Consider the following 14,943-nt stretch of genomic DNA (forward strand, 5'->3'; position numbering starts at 1 on the left):
TAAAAAAAAAAAGACATGAAATACTAATATATCTTACAACATGTGTCATTTGTACATACATGTATTAGATCAATATTAAATTCAAAACTTAGCAGGTTTGAATATCCAACATCAGGCCCAGGGACAAGTGATAAACAGCAAGAACAACACATAAAAGGCCACTTTTTATGTAATAAGAATAATGACTGGTCTATGATTTAATTTGTGTATGTTCCTTTTGGTGTTAAGTGAGTGTCACAAAAATAAAAAATAGGAAATGTGTTTTAGTTTTTCTTATTTCTGCCAGGGACACAAAAATGACGATAGTTGAAGAATCACCCTCATACGTCTTCTACGTTTCATATAAATATGTCAAATCTCTTTTCAGACAATTTGATTCCTTGGCAGTAGCATGATACAACATAGAGGGGAATTCTTTTACATTTGATCCAAGACACACAGCTTCAACACGTCCAGGTGTAGTAAGCAGATACCTCGATACACCCCTGAGCAGGGACTTCACGCTGACTGACGCAGCAACGTGGGACCTAAAGGTAACTTCATTGCGTTGTTGGTATTGCGTTTGTATTGGATCATTATGGAGCCAGCCAACTAGCGAAACAATTGTTATGCACGCCAGTATCATCTTCAGATATGAAATCTAAATCTGTTATATAATGTATATCCAACGTGTAGAGTATCGTATCGTAGAGCAGGCGACCCACATTCAAAAGGTTGCCGCAGCGGCCCGGGCATCGAAACAGACCTGCTGCTATTTACTCTGCTCTGTCCAATCTGAACCTGCAGCTATCATTTGAGGCGTACAAAGCCCACATTTTTTTTTCCAGGCACTTTCTTCTCAATAACACGTAATAACATCAATCTTTATTTTTAAATAGAACATTATATTCAGTCTTATATGTGTGCGTCAAAGAATCTTCAGGGCAAAGATACTTTAAATCCACTGCAGCCTTGCACTTCACCGGTTTTACATTTATTGTCCACTTGATGGCGCAGTAGAGCAAATGACGCACCATGAAGCTTCGGCCCATGAGCAAACCTGCTTCATGAAGCTTCATCTCGCCATCACTAGCTGCAGGCCCACCTGCTGCTTTAAGACCAAAGAGAAATGCATAGTGGCTGACTGTGGGTGCACACAGGGCTCACTGTCGCCCTCTACAGGTAGTTGTAGGCCACAAAGTCATAGTATAATAAAAAGAGTCAGTTTAGTATGCCATAAAAATGTCATGTCATTTTTGACAAAAGATTTTATAGGTCTTTTTATAACTTGTATACAGCTAACATGTACACGTACAGTACGTTTCACTATGTTGTTAAAATACTAACTGGAGTTAATCAGTGGAAAAGATCATTTTTACCACAACGGTTAGCTCCTCCAGATATTTTAAACTAAATGTCTGAATCTTTGCTTGTGAAGAAATACCTTCCAAGTGATTATTATTTAGTAATACTAGAAGGAAAACTGATCTAACCTCTGGTTTTAAAAAGGAAAAACACAAAACTGCAGTTAAGTATCCCAAAAGGTTTTTAATGGAGCATTTTATTTCCCAAAATGTGGAAATACTGGTTCCGACAAAATATTTGGTGAGCAGGTAAAATATGCAGGTAGTACAAGCTTATAAAAGGTGTATTTGTCCATTTGACAAAATGGGGCCCTCGACAATAAATAGAATATTCTGGGGGTCAACAGTGAATGATGGCAGTTGGTCTTGATAAAATCATCAACATCACACCAAACATGAACTCATCTGATAAAATGTTGGCTGCATGTTTTTTTTAAATCTCACTCCATTTGTTTTAAATAAGATTTAATTCTCAACTTTTACCGATATAACTTTATTTCTATAATTCTGTCATCCATAAATAAATTATTTCTCTCTGTATCAAAAAGAGAATTCAAATATAAACAATGGCTCATTGTGTTGTATGCTCTGAATTCACACACACACACACACACACACACACACACACACACACACACACACACACACACACACACACACACACAGAAATTACATCAAAGACGAGCCAAGTAAACTGCAGCAAGTCAGGAATTATTTCATCTCCACAAATATACACAGCTTCGCTTTGCCCCTTGTGGGTTGATTGAAATACGCATTTTAAAAACAACATTAAATTAAATTGGGTTTGATAACACACATACATATGTACACAAAGTGTGCCTTTTATAATATACAAGTGTCTTTGTAAAAGATTAAAATGTAAAAAGCTAATGTATAAAAGATGGCAGTGATCCATTCATACGTCTTCTACGTTTCATATAAATATGTCAAATCTCTTATCTGACAATTTGATTCCTTGGCAGTAGCATGATACAAAATAGAGGGGAATTCTTTTACATTTGATCCAAGACACACAGCTTCAACACGTCCAGGTGTAGTAAGCAGATACCTCGATACACCCCTGAGCAGGGACTTCACGCTGACTGACGCAGCAACGTGGGACCTAAAGGTAACTTCATTCACGTCTGGAGCTCCACATCCACAACAGGAAGGCAAACACCACTGCTCTGTGACAGACACTAGTGGTTTGGTAACTACAGTCCAGGACTCTGTGTTGTGCAGCAACCTCATCAGGCCGCAGTGTGAATACAAATTCAAGTCGCTGCAGGCCCACCTGCTGCTTTAAGACCAAAGAGAAATGCATAGTGGCTGACTGTGGGTGCACACAGGGCTCACTGTCGCCCTCTACAGGTAGTTGGAGGCCACAAAGCCGTGACTGTGGCTGACCCGGCTCTGGTGGATCATGGCGCGGTCATACGCCACCTGGACAGACTTGCGGATGCTGGACTTGCGGCCCTCCATCACGCGCAGCTTGTCGGCTGTGTCGTCTACACCCAAGGGTGTCACCTTGTCACGCTGGAGCCACTGCCTACAGTACCAGAGACAAAGACGGATTAGGACCTCTGTCACTGCTTTAGAACACTTTGTATGATTTGGACATACTGTATATAGTTGTGTGTTCAATAAACAAAAGCATTTTTATCCCCATGTTAAAAATAGAATTATGCCACACCGACTTTGGAGCACGTGCATGTCAGTGGCACTAACTCCATTCAAGCCAAGATTCAAACTACTCACAGGCCCATTTCTCTCACTAGGAAAGAAAGTAAAAAAAGCAATAGAAGATTCCGTCTGGTTTTGTTTTACTTGAAATATACATTAATTGTGCTAAGACTAATTGTGTTAACGATAGCTATTTGATATCAATAAAAGTGACATACAAGTTAAATATGTAAAATATTGTGGAAATGCAGATGTTGAAATGTTATTAGCTGGACCTAATTTAAACTTGAATAAATACCATAGTTTAGACCTAAGACCTTTTTCATTAATCTTCATATTGGTGATGAATAAAGTATCTATCTATCTAACAACAAGAAATACAAATATGCTCATTTTGATTCAATTAAAAAAGTCATGTTTTTATTATTATTAATAATAATAATAATAATAATAATAATAATAATAATAATAAAATAAGACGTTTCGTCTCTTATGAGCAGCAGCCTGGCTGGCAGTTATGATCCTCCTGGACTGTCACTGCATTACATTAGTGCATGTCTGTGTGACTCTCACCATGTCCGCTTGTTGTCAAAGAAGAGCACCAGGTAGAGCCTCTCGTTGGCTTCCTCCTGCCTCTGCTCGCCCAAACAGAGGACGTCTTTGGGTGGGACAGGGATGGGCACCCCGTTGTGCAGCATGCCCTCCTCGGGCATCTCTGGGTCGATGATCTGGAACAAACTCAGTCAGTCTCATAAGAAACGTACGTCTGTTTCTAGCACTGCACTCTCACACAGCTGTTCTGTCTTCTCCCTATTTTAGTTTCTTCTACATTTGGATAAATCACTGCTAAACTCACTTATTTGAATATTTCAAAATGTGGTTCGGTGAAAGCTGGCTACAGAATTTAGACAGCTCATATTAGGTGGCGCTTCAGTGATATTAGGTAGAGCAGTATGTCATAAAAATGTCATACTATGAATTAAAGATGTAATAGTAGTATGTGATATAAAGTCATATAAGTATAATACATAAGTATGTCATAAAAAGTCACAGTAGTATATAGTAGTGAGGGATTACCAGAGCAGGATAGGAGGGATATCCCCGACACTTGGCCCACACCAGATCTAGAGGCTCCAGCTCCGTCCCATCCTCAGCCTTTTGGCTGCCGTTGCCTGCAGCAGACGATGAAACCATTTAATGAATAAGGAGGAAAGTTATTCAGACATTCACTCATACATATTCCCAATGAAGAGAAATAAATGTCTATGCTGAGGGAAAACTGAGGGATGACATGCAATGCTACACAGCAGAACAAATACTATTTAAGATCACGTGAATTTCAGGGGAAAAACCCAACATAAAAGAAAAAACATACCCGTGTAATCTAAGTCTCCGTTGATGATCTCCAGAAAGGGAACTTTGGAAAGAGCTGGTTTCCCGAGGCTTCGTTTGGGTGGTGAGCAGCTGTCAGACAGAACATTGTATTGTTAATGTATTGTCAATCATTACCAACCCGCCGCTGACAACAGATACAACATGTCTTACATTTCTTTGTGCAGGACTGGACAAGGGCTGTACTCAGAGTCGGACCCGCCGTCTTTGTGCTTGTTGAAGCCGTTGGTCAGTCCTGAAAGTAAATGAGAGAAATCTCAGAAGACCAGGAGGAAAACAGAAAAGGGCACATCTAAGTGCTGATATCTTTAGTCTCATCTCAGCCACAATGAAAACAACACCGCAATACAGTGCTACGACAACAATCAGTGCAAATATAATACAGACAATAGTCACAGATATCGGGGGAAGCATTGATGGAGCAGGGGTAGAGGGAATTGTTTGTTTTGTTGATTCAGTAGACTGAGGTGAGCAAAAACAAGTTCCTGTGCTGTAATCAGGTAGCTCGCTTGTTTCCCAACAACAAAGACAAAGAACAAGAGGATGCTAACCTGATGAACAGATAATTAAAATGGATAAAGTCGAAGACTTTTCTTTTATCTTTTAAAGAAGAGGGATGACAAGTCTGTTCTTTAAGCAAGCATGTAGCTACATGTAACTTTGCTTAGTGGGAAACAGCAACATCTGCACTCTAACAAGTCATACATCCCTTCACATTCATTTGCTCTCATTATATGAGACATGTTAACTGGTAGCCAATAACAAATGTAAAGTAAGCACATTCTAACAAGCATCCTATGTGATCACACCCTAAGTAGTCAGGACTTAAACACCACCCTGAGTGGAGGATCTTCAGTGTTTCCCCCAGGTTTACTGCTTAGGAGGGGCGCTCACTGTGGGGGGGGGGGGTTGCCGCTCTGTAGGTGTGTGCGCACGTGTGTGTGTGTCAGCTGTGAAGCCCCGCCCTTCGCAAAGTAGACAGTACAAACTGAAACGTGCACATATATTAGATCATGAGCGTTTAGTTTATTTAATAAAAGAGCACCTGTCAATGTGAAAAGTGAGTTGTGAATAATGAAAATATATTTAATTTTTTAATTCGAGAAAAAAACCACCTTGAATTTCAGGCAGGGCACAGCGCCCTGCAAACACTGATCTTAAACTAATGGCAGTAACTAAAGTACAAACTCTCACCCCTTTCCAGTGTATGGTTTGGAGTCTTCTCCAGCACACTTTCTGAACACATGTCTCGACTGGGGGTCCATTGTTCATTGAGGGTGGGTGGTCCGGGGCTTTTCTGTGAGGTCTTGGATGGAGTGGACAAAGGTGTGGAGGATGGGGTACTGGCTGTGGAGTTGGGTGCTGTAGGGGTGTTGCTTGCATTGTCGTCTTGTTGGCCCTTTCCGTTCAGCAAAGTATTCTCTCTCTCTCTGAACAGCTTAGCTCCATTTTTTGCCTTTTTGAACAATACAGAGGTTCGTCGTCCAACTCCCCCAGTGGTGGGCCGCGGGGGGGCGCTGAGCTCTGGCAGGCCGTTGGCCACCACCTGTCCTTCGCTGTGCAAAATGGGAGGCGGCGACGCCGGCCGCTCCTGTGCTTTAGTGCAATTCATGTTCTCTGCGGGGCCGTCTAAGAGATCACTTTCCATCTTCAGGCGTTTGCAGGGCCCGCAAGGGGACTGCCGCTCCCTTGTGATTGGCCGCAGGGTGGGAGGCTCCAGAAGTGTGTCCCCATGTCGTGGAGGAGGAGCCGGCCCTGTAGGTTCCAGTTTCGGGGGCGAAGTGGATTTGACATCTTCTGGAAGATAAGGAGAAACATTTAATTAATTTTCACTCTGCGTTTATTTCAAATGAATGTCCATTTAGTATGTAGTGTGATGTGGCGGTGTAGTATTCACACTGGAAAATGGTGTCACTTCATAATGGTTTACATTTTCATTCTAACAGTCTAACTACAGCCCAAAAGGAAGTTGAGGTGTTCTGTAGATATGGACGAGCTTATCAAGACGAGTGAATAAATAACTTTGCTCTCACAACAGTACACCAGCAACATGGTAACATGGCAGTATTTTATGACTCAACCGACACAAATCACAGGTGTTCTGCCCACATCCTCTACAGTAGCAGGAGACTGTTTGACTGGGCTAGCCTGTAGTCAGAAGTGGGATGACATGGCATGACTGTACGTGGCCAATGGAGAGTGGTGAGTCCATGAGAGTGATGTATAGAAGAGGTGCAGACATAGAGTGCACTGGGAGAGAGGAGTTGTGAGGCAGCCATGGCTAACGAGACTCTGTGGGCCCCTACTTACTAGACTGGAGACAGTGGGGTGGTTGGGGTTGGTGCGTGGGGGGGACCCTGGCTCAATTACCTGAGGACAATGTTCCGTTAGCTCATGTTTACAACTGGTCTTATAAAAAAAAAAAAGAAAAAAAAGAAGAGGCTTTAAAAAAGGTAAAGCAATTCATACTGTTGAAACGTCAGTGCTTTTCATAACCCACCTTTGTCCGAAGACGAAAGGCCGTTGTCTGCCTTGGCGTCTTTGGCGCCATCTTCCTCCTCATCCTCATCCTCTTCTTTCAGATGTCCATTGTGAAGGCTGTGGCGGGGGTGTTGGCCCTGTCTGTAGCGGATGTTGTTGATCTCCCGACGAAGCAGGCGGATGCGTCGGGTTCGGGCGCCACTGCATCGCATGGAGGAGACAAAGTCCATCTTTTCTAACAGCTCCTTCAGCTGCTCCTCCACTGTCATATGAAGCCGGTTGTCTGGATCCAGCACACTGTCAACTGGACGCAACAGGAAGGAGTTAGACTAACAGTGACGCTAGCATGCATGTTCCACAAAGGTACAACAATGAGAATTTAATACTGATATTTTTTTATTGAACCAATTAACCGATAAGCAACAGCCCAAGAGCCAATGCACGAGAAATTAGATCCTCTCTCATGAACCAACTCACTGCTCAATACTGCCAGAACTTTGACAGCAGCTATGTAAACAGAGTATTTTGTCATTGTAACAAACGTTACATCTCCAGTACGAGAGTGATTAACTAGTAACACATTACTAAATTGAAGACTCAGAACAACTACATTGATAAAAAAACAAAACATAGGCTTTGAGAAATTTGAAAAAGTTCTCAAAAATGATGACAGAGTTAAATAAACCACAGAGCCCTCTCCTGACAACTTGCCAACATCTCATACCTGCAGGAACGGACAACTAACTCCTTTCATTTGAAAGTGAAGCAAGAACATTTAGTATTATTACCGTAATTTTCGGACTATAAGCCGCACCTGACTATAAGCCGCAGACGCTAAATTGACTGATGTGTATGTAGCCGGTCTGTAGCTGACACCACGATGCGTTGTGTTGTGTTGTGTAGAACCAGGAAATAACGATGGAGAACGTCTGCCTGTTCAATCAGCATTTATTGTCTCTGACCGTTGGTGTTTTCCTTAAATTTGTCTATAAATTACCGTTGAAACAGAAGAAACACAAGAAAGTCATCATCATACGGTAACTCCACAGTCGGGGTTTTTGGACATGCACCCCTCTCTTCAGCGTATCCTTCTTTCCATCTCCCGAAAAAGTGGCGCGAACCCCCAGAAAGTGCCGGTTTCAGGAGTATCAACATAAAAGCATATTTAACAAAATAAGACTCCTCGAAATAAATATATATGCATTTCTACGTTTTTTTTTCCATAATGAGGGTGTCTCACAAACTGTCTTCGCTCTCGTAATGTCCGTCTGTCTCTCGTACCACTCGCTACTTTTGCGTGCTCTTTCCCGGCATCCGGTGGACTGTAAACCTGTAAAATCCATAGATTTAGGAATTCCCCTAGTGGCCGTTAGCTGTAAAATTCCATATATAAGCCGCACCGTTATATAAGCCGCAGGGTCGAAAAATGGGGAAAAAGTTGCGGTTTATAGTCCGGAAATTACGGTATACAGATTCTTTGTCTGAGGTACACAATGGTCAGTCAGCTATATTTCAGTGAAAAATGCATCCATAGCCTATTTATATAGACAAATTGTGGAGATTTTTGGAGAGTGGAAATAGCAAATATTTCTATTTAAGTCCTGCCAATCACAACTCACACTTTATTTCATGATCACAATTAAAAAAAGAAGTGAATCTGCACTGAACAGAATTTCAGTCCCATTTAAAATCAACCTTGAGTTGAAGTGAATTGATGCATTATCTTTAAAGTAAATGTTTTATTTTATTTTATATAGATTGTGCAGGGTCATAGACCTTGCATTTATTTAAGTATCAAATCATATGAGAGGGATACATACAAACCCTTATATAAAGTAAAAAGGAAAGCATAAGTAGAAAAAGATGTGTGGACATTTCCTGTCAAATACTTGACTTACCGTCCTCCCAGGTGCAGCTATAAAAGTCTCGTTTCTGCGGTGACTCTAAGAGGAGCATGCCAGTGTTCAGGTCCAGCCCGGTGTTGGTGAATTGGCGGTGGGCATGGCGCAGTATAGCTCCCCCTAAGTCTCGAAGACGCAGCGCTACCCGGTGGAACACTGTGTCCTTTCCGTTGTAGAGGAGGCAGTTGGACACCATCAGGTTGAAGTCGGTCTCCAGCTCAGCCACTGAGCGGTAGGCATGACTCTCCAGCTTAGAGCGCATAGTGGAAAAGTCCATGGGCTGGCTGATGAACTCCAGATAGTCCGGGACCTGAGGACTCCAAAAGTTAATAGGAAGAATGGACACAGATGAGCAGATATAATACAAATGAATGTACGTGTAAATAACAGGTGGAAAAGTTCATATATAGAGGATGTGCTATTTTGGGCAGCCTGGTTCCGGGAGTAAAAGTCCCATTCTTCGTCTCCCCAGATAATGTCACATGATGACACCTGAACCGCTCCCATTAAAATCATCAATACAAAAAATAAATAACTATATTAAAAAAATAACTGGTTCTTTGATAAAGATTTGAATGTATAATCCAGTGTACATAGAAACTTTAACTAAAGGTGCATTTCAGGTCAAATTTGGGTGAAAACAACTGCGGAGCCGTGTTTTCTTTATAATTGCAACAATTGAGCGTTCTGACAATGCTACCCCCCGATTAGCTTTTCTGACTGGATTCTTATTATTTTAAAAGCAGATTTTTCAGAAAATAAGTTGAAATAATTGTACATAAACATATATGGTCTTTACAGTATATAGGAGAGTAAGACTGAGCATGTCATTTAAAAGGTTTTTTGAAATGGGAAAAGATAATGAGGAAAAACACTTCTGGAACACACAGGCCCTCCCTCTTCACAACTCTAGATAACCTGTTGCATACATCTGCTCTCTGGCAAGTGGTGTGGAAATGGTGAAATGTCTGACCTCCTTGATGTTGACTGGCTTTTCAAAGATCTGGGCTGTGTCCTTCTCCTGTAGTTGGTCCAGAGTGGAGCGGAGCAGCACCAACATCGGGGTCAATTGCATCTCCAGGGCTTCCTGGTGAACTTTGACCTGCAGTTGTCAGGGGATATGCATGTGATGTCACCATTTGTTGCAGTCATAAAGATTTCAAAAACAAGTCCTTTTATAAACTGTCCAAAAGCTACAAAGAAGAAAAGCAATATGAGGCGATACTTGTGAGGAACCATGCAATAACTAACCAAGCCAATTGTTATTTAGTATGAGACGTGATAAAAATCTAAATATTTCGTATCATGTTATGTCCTCATCTGGTCACATTTCAACATCCACAGACCACTGGCAGTCCAATACATCATCTGTATAAATGATGGCCTTTCCCATTAAGAAGGTCTGTGTTTCTTCATGCATTTAAATGGGTCACTTATTGTAAGTAGCTTTGGACAAAAGTGTCAGCTAAATGAAATGTAATGTAACAGATGAATTAACAAGCCTGAAAATGGAATACAGTTAGTCGCCATGCCTGTTCTCGTTTGAGATTAATCCGTGTATGTCACCTGTTCTCGTTTGAGTTTCTCCCTCTTGCGGATGAGCTCCACCAACAGCCTGGCTTTTTCAAGATCATGCCGCAGCTTCTGCCAATATCTCAGTGCTTCTCTTGCAGCAGAGACCTTCTCATCCACCTCAGGCTACAAAGTAAAACAAAACATTCTTTATAGGTAATTTGAACAAACACTGTGTCTGAGATGTATCTAAAGGCAATCAATGCGTTTAAGAAATGGTTTGGTAGGACAATGGCTATATAATTACATTGAATAGCATCACAAAAGAATCTTATGATCAGAGGATGAAAAGAGTCTCAGAGTGCCATGGCTGTAATACTGTTTCCTACCCTGACCTGTTCAGTATTCCTTTGGGATTGGACGTTAGAGTGCATACACCGGACCAGCGGCACACCGTTCCTCGACTGGCGCTTCAGTAACCAGTAGTTATGCAGCCTATGCATGAACTGGTTTTTCCTCTGGAAGAGAATTCCTTTACAGATGATAGTCAGCCTATAAAACAGAGATAGATGCAGGTTGGTCTTACTGTCAACATGACGGACATCAGTTCAGCCATCTCCACTAGAAAACTTTTTTGTAATTGAACATTATTTAAACTGGCTACCAAATCCAAAAATCCATGTTTAAGTTAACCATCACACACACAGCATTTTCTTGTATTAAAAAAAAAAAAAAAAAATAACCTGCTTGCGGCTATCTGATGCACTGTCACTTGTGGTGAAGCACTGAGTTGTGCCGTTGACTCTGTGCTCTTCTTCCCTTTCTTTTTATCCATCTTGGCACCATCTTCAGACTTCCTGCCTTTTTTCGGTGTTATCGGGCCATCTGTGTAGGCACACCGTCCTCTAATAGCCCTGCCTCTGCTGCCCACTACTCTTCCCTCACTCTCCTCATCTGAGACGGGCTCTTGTCCTGGGGGTGAATGGGCCTCACAGAATGCTGTCTTCTTAACAGTGAACGTGGTCCCGTTAATGTTCGTCTCTCGCACAGGATCGATCTTCATAAACAGGCCAGCGCGCTGAGCACATGTGACGTGAAACGCAGTGTAACAGTTGGCCTTATGGCACTGAATTGATGCACCACGGCCTTTCTGCTTGCACAGGTAGCAGGTCAGTTTCCAGCGTGCTGGGGGGATGTTATTGACCCCTTCGACTGGTTCCAGAAACACTGTGTTGGCAAAGCAGACTTCAGGGATCCAGATGGCACAGACTACATGAGCCCAGCGGCCGTCACTTGTTTGCTTGAACGCGCCGCCACGGTTTGGACATAGAACACAATCAACAGGTTTCTGAGGGGACTGGAGGCAGCAGCGGCACAGCCACTGGCCCTCAGGGATGTAGGGCACACCGTAACACTCCTGGTGCACAGCCAGGTTGCAGGAGTCACAGAAGAGGATGACATTGCTGTTGAGGCACTCATCATCCAGGCACACGCAGCAGAAGGCATCATCGTCAATAGTATTCTGAGAGGGCGCCCGGCTGCGGGCTTCCCGATACGACTCCTCCTCCAGCCGGTCAACCAGAAGCTCAAAGGTGTCCGGTGTGACAGCCGAGTAGCCCTCTGACGACCGGCCAGCATTGACCATCTCCAGCCAGGCAGTGTCTTCTTCGTCCATGTCATATTCTGCCTCAGCTTCCTGATCCTCGGCTAAGCGTTCAATGTAACGGTAATATGCCGCAGGCAGAGGAGGCGCTTCGACGGGCGTGAATGTATCTAGAACATGAAACTTAGGTTCAGGGAGGGTCATGTGCTGATGGTTTGATGAGTTTAACTTTTCAGGTGTTTGTGGATGAGATTTGGGACAGTGGTTCTTGGCAGGTGGTGGCGACTTGACAGGAGGACATTTTGAGTCTTTCCTGCGGCCTCGGGGTATGACGGGTTTGCGGACTGTTTGGGCACTGCTGGTGGGAGGTGATGACTGCTCACTGTTCTCCTTGTTGCTATTACACTCACTAATGTCCTGAGCCATCATCTCATCATCTGTAATGACCTCCAAGGGCTCCAGAATAGAAATGCGGTGAAGCCGACCATCCAGTTCCACCTCTACCACCTTCTGAGCCTGGGAGTAAGACAGGGTTTCTCTGCTTGGAGATGCATTGAGGCTGTAAGGGGATGGGGATCGCTGGCGGGCTCCCCCACGCCCACCAACTGTCCCATTGGACTTCCTGACATCAGTTCCTCCTCCTGCGGCCACCTGGCCTTTTCGACGTGGCTTCCTCATAGGCCACCAATCACACTTTACCTCCTGTTGGTTTAAAAGACAATAATGAGAAAACAGTGATGTCAGACTGTAATTAATAATAATAATAATAATAATAATAATAATAATAATAATTTAAAAAACAACGTATTTTCTACAAGAATAGGCATTTAATGGTGCTACAGTAGAATATGTTGGCATCTTGATTGTGTAATAATGGAATACCCAAATGTTATGTCATTGATGTAACAACGTTATAAAACTGAGGCCTACATAGGCCTAACATGCTTTAACCATCTTGACATATTAAGTCATTCAAAACATCTGTATCATGTGCTGCATTTTACTGCACAGTGTTATTGGGCAGGGCTAGTGTAAACATTCCTTCACACACCTCGGCTCGCAGAACTCTTAACTCACACAATCCAAATAGCTAAATGCCCAGACCGATGTACTGACAGCTGATCAACTGCCAAACTGACGGTCACTCTTCACTGTCAATAGACACACGGCAAGTAAAGAAAAAATATCTGTAGATTTTTCTCGACTTTATGTCATAAACTGTTGGCAACGGCTATCAGGGCTAGCCACAACACTACAGGCGCATCCAATCAGCTTTCAGGACGAATTGACTGATCCACGCCTGAGCCAATCAGCTTTAAGAATACCACAGTCTCAACAGATCAGTGTCCTTATGTCGGGAGTGAAATGTCAGCCATATTTACAGTTTTAAAACACTATTAGAAGCTCTTCTTTTGATTCATTTTAAATTGTAGATGTGTAATGCTGAAGTAGTGCTTAATCTGGTCAAATCGGGATGAGAAAGGCACAGTACTGTGACAGTATTCCGGTACTCAGAGTACTGAGAGAAGTAGTTTCAGATATCAGCTAGCTAACCTGCTAACTTTAAAAGATGGGCAGAACTAACGTTTGCTGCCTTGTTGCATTATAACGTTGACAAAGCGCATAACAAGTCAAACCGTTGCTATCTTAAAAAGGAATTCAATGTTTTAAGTCACTCTATAATAAAGAAACAGTACGTAGCAAACTTAAACCATCTTACCTATTATGGCAACTGACTGACACAGGTAGCTCGACAGGCGGCGGTCTGAAGCCGCTTCTACAGTAATGGTTGCCTAGCCAGCCGCCTTACTTGCTGTACTCTCGAAGCTACTAGCTAACGTTAGCCAGCTACAGTTTGCTGGCACCGCCGGTAAACGTAGCTATTTTATATAGCTTCCGTTTCTTTACAACACGGTGTTTGTAAGGCAAGGAGTCAATCCCAAAGGTTTACTGAGAACACGGGCGGTATATTTGCATTAATAATCTAAGAAACATCTTATTGTCGACACCATTTTGTGAGAAGTAGAAATACTAGCCTCCTTCGGCTAGCTGGCTAGCTATTTAGAGTCCTGAGTATGTGCTAAACCGACATTAGCCAAAGTAAAAACATAGGACTTCCGGATAACGTTACATTTTTCAAAATTAAATCCTTATTGGAGCATACTGTGTTTCAATGTTTCACCATTAATACAACTTAAAATAAGACCACATTTAATTACACTTACACTTTTTCCTGCCAAGATATCGTTTCACCGGTATTTCATTGCATGCAGTCAGTGAAAGTGCTGTAGATACCAATGCAACGTAATGTGGCAGAAGTTGGGTGAGCAGTATGAAGGAGCCCTCGGTATGTAGGGGCTGCAAAGTGCTGAGATACTCTTTCTCATACTTTACATTATACAGACTTGTGTGTAATTGACTTTAATGTATCCTTATTCAATATATTATTGCTTGACGTTTCATTTTTTTAAATAGTATGTTCCCCCTTTTCTATGTTGTCTTACTATGTACTGCTGTAACACGACATTTTCTGGAGATTTTCGATCTCCTTACATCAAACCATAGGGCATACAATGTTCAGTGGTCTAAGTCGTCACATTTTCTTTAAATGACGCAATCATTTATAGACTTGCATTTTGTTTCTTTAATCTTTCTTTGCGACATTCTAGGAGAAATAACTTTCTTATAGTGTATTACTTTTGAAGCTAGACCTTCAGTCTAATTATTCATAGAGCTGTGCACAACGAGTTGTAATTATATTCTTATTTACGTGATTATACATATTATTTTGACGGCGAAAAGGCTTACTTCCGCTTTTACGGTAGCCTGTGGGCTAAGTCTAACTTAATAACAGCACTTTGCTACAAGTTAAGCCCGCCCCCTTTGACGTCACCTGTTCATGATTTTCGCGCGCAAGCTACTCAACAGTGCCAATAACAAATCACAGTCTGTATTAGTCTTATTACAGCCTAATGCTTTCTAAATGTGTAGTTTAAAATCCAAAGCAGCTGACACTTGTTATATATTG

At 42.2% G+C, this 14,943-nt stretch overlaps 1 protein-coding gene across 5 annotated transcripts; it reads right to left on the reverse strand.

Annotated features, from left to right (window-relative positions):
• Positions 1 to 228: 228 nt before the first annotated feature.
• brpf3b (bromodomain and PHD finger containing, 3b) lies at positions 229 to 14,256 on the reverse strand. Of its 5 annotated transcripts, none has more exons than XR_003832511.1 (14): positions 13,636 to 14,001; positions 11,056 to 12,617; positions 10,708 to 10,864; positions 10,367 to 10,498; positions 9,774 to 9,902; positions 8,798 to 9,110; positions 6,919 to 7,203; positions 5,613 to 6,215; positions 4,572 to 4,653; positions 4,402 to 4,490; positions 4,104 to 4,198; positions 3,600 to 3,754; positions 2,467 to 2,892; positions 229 to 527 (listed from the first exon to the last, which is right to left on the reverse strand). XR_003832511.1 is itself a non-coding variant. In XM_029435378.1 (13 exons), the coding sequence occupies exons 2-13, from the start codon at positions 12,591 to 12,593 to the stop codon at positions 2,709 to 2,711; spliced, it is 3,762 nt and encodes a 1,253-aa protein (XP_029291238.1). In that variant the 5' UTR covers positions 12,594 to 12,617; positions 14,141 to 14,256; the 3' UTR covers positions 1,508 to 2,708. The 5 variants fall into 5 exon arrangements, 3 of the variants coding, with proteins under 3 accessions (XP_029291238.1, XP_029291239.1, XP_029291237.1); XR_003832512.1 differs by lacking the exon at positions 229 to 527 and adding an exon at positions 1,072 to 1,099 and having other exon boundaries at positions 2,653 to 2,892; XM_029435378.1 differs by lacking the exons at positions 229 to 527; positions 13,636 to 14,001 and adding an exon at positions 14,141 to 14,256 and having other exon boundaries at positions 1,508 to 2,892.
• Positions 14,257 to 14,943: the final 687 nt, after the last annotated feature.

Source organism: Cottoperca gobio, chromosome 7 (assembly GCF_900634415.1).
Source record: "Cottoperca gobio chromosome 7, fCotGob3.1, whole genome shotgun sequence".
Classification (NCBI taxonomy): Eukaryota; Metazoa; Chordata; class Actinopteri; order Perciformes; family Bovichtidae; genus Cottoperca; species Cottoperca gobio.

What these genes read in the sequence shown, in the direction of transcription:
- brpf3b (XM_029435378.1), bottom strand. Translation starts at nt 12,593, where the DNA reads ATGAGGAAGCCACGTCGAAAAGGCCAGGTGGCCGCAGGAGGAGGAACT. An exon ending in CCTTTCGTCTTCGGACAAAG is followed by an intron (nt 6,216 to 6,918) that starts GTGGGTTATGAA and finishes CTTATCTTCCAG; the next exon opens with AAGATGTCAAATCCACTTCG. An exon ending in ATCCCTCCTATCCTGCTCTG is followed by an intron (nt 3,755 to 4,103) that starts GTAATCCCTCAC and finishes AGTTTGTTCCAG; the next exon opens with ATCATCGACCCAGAGATGCC.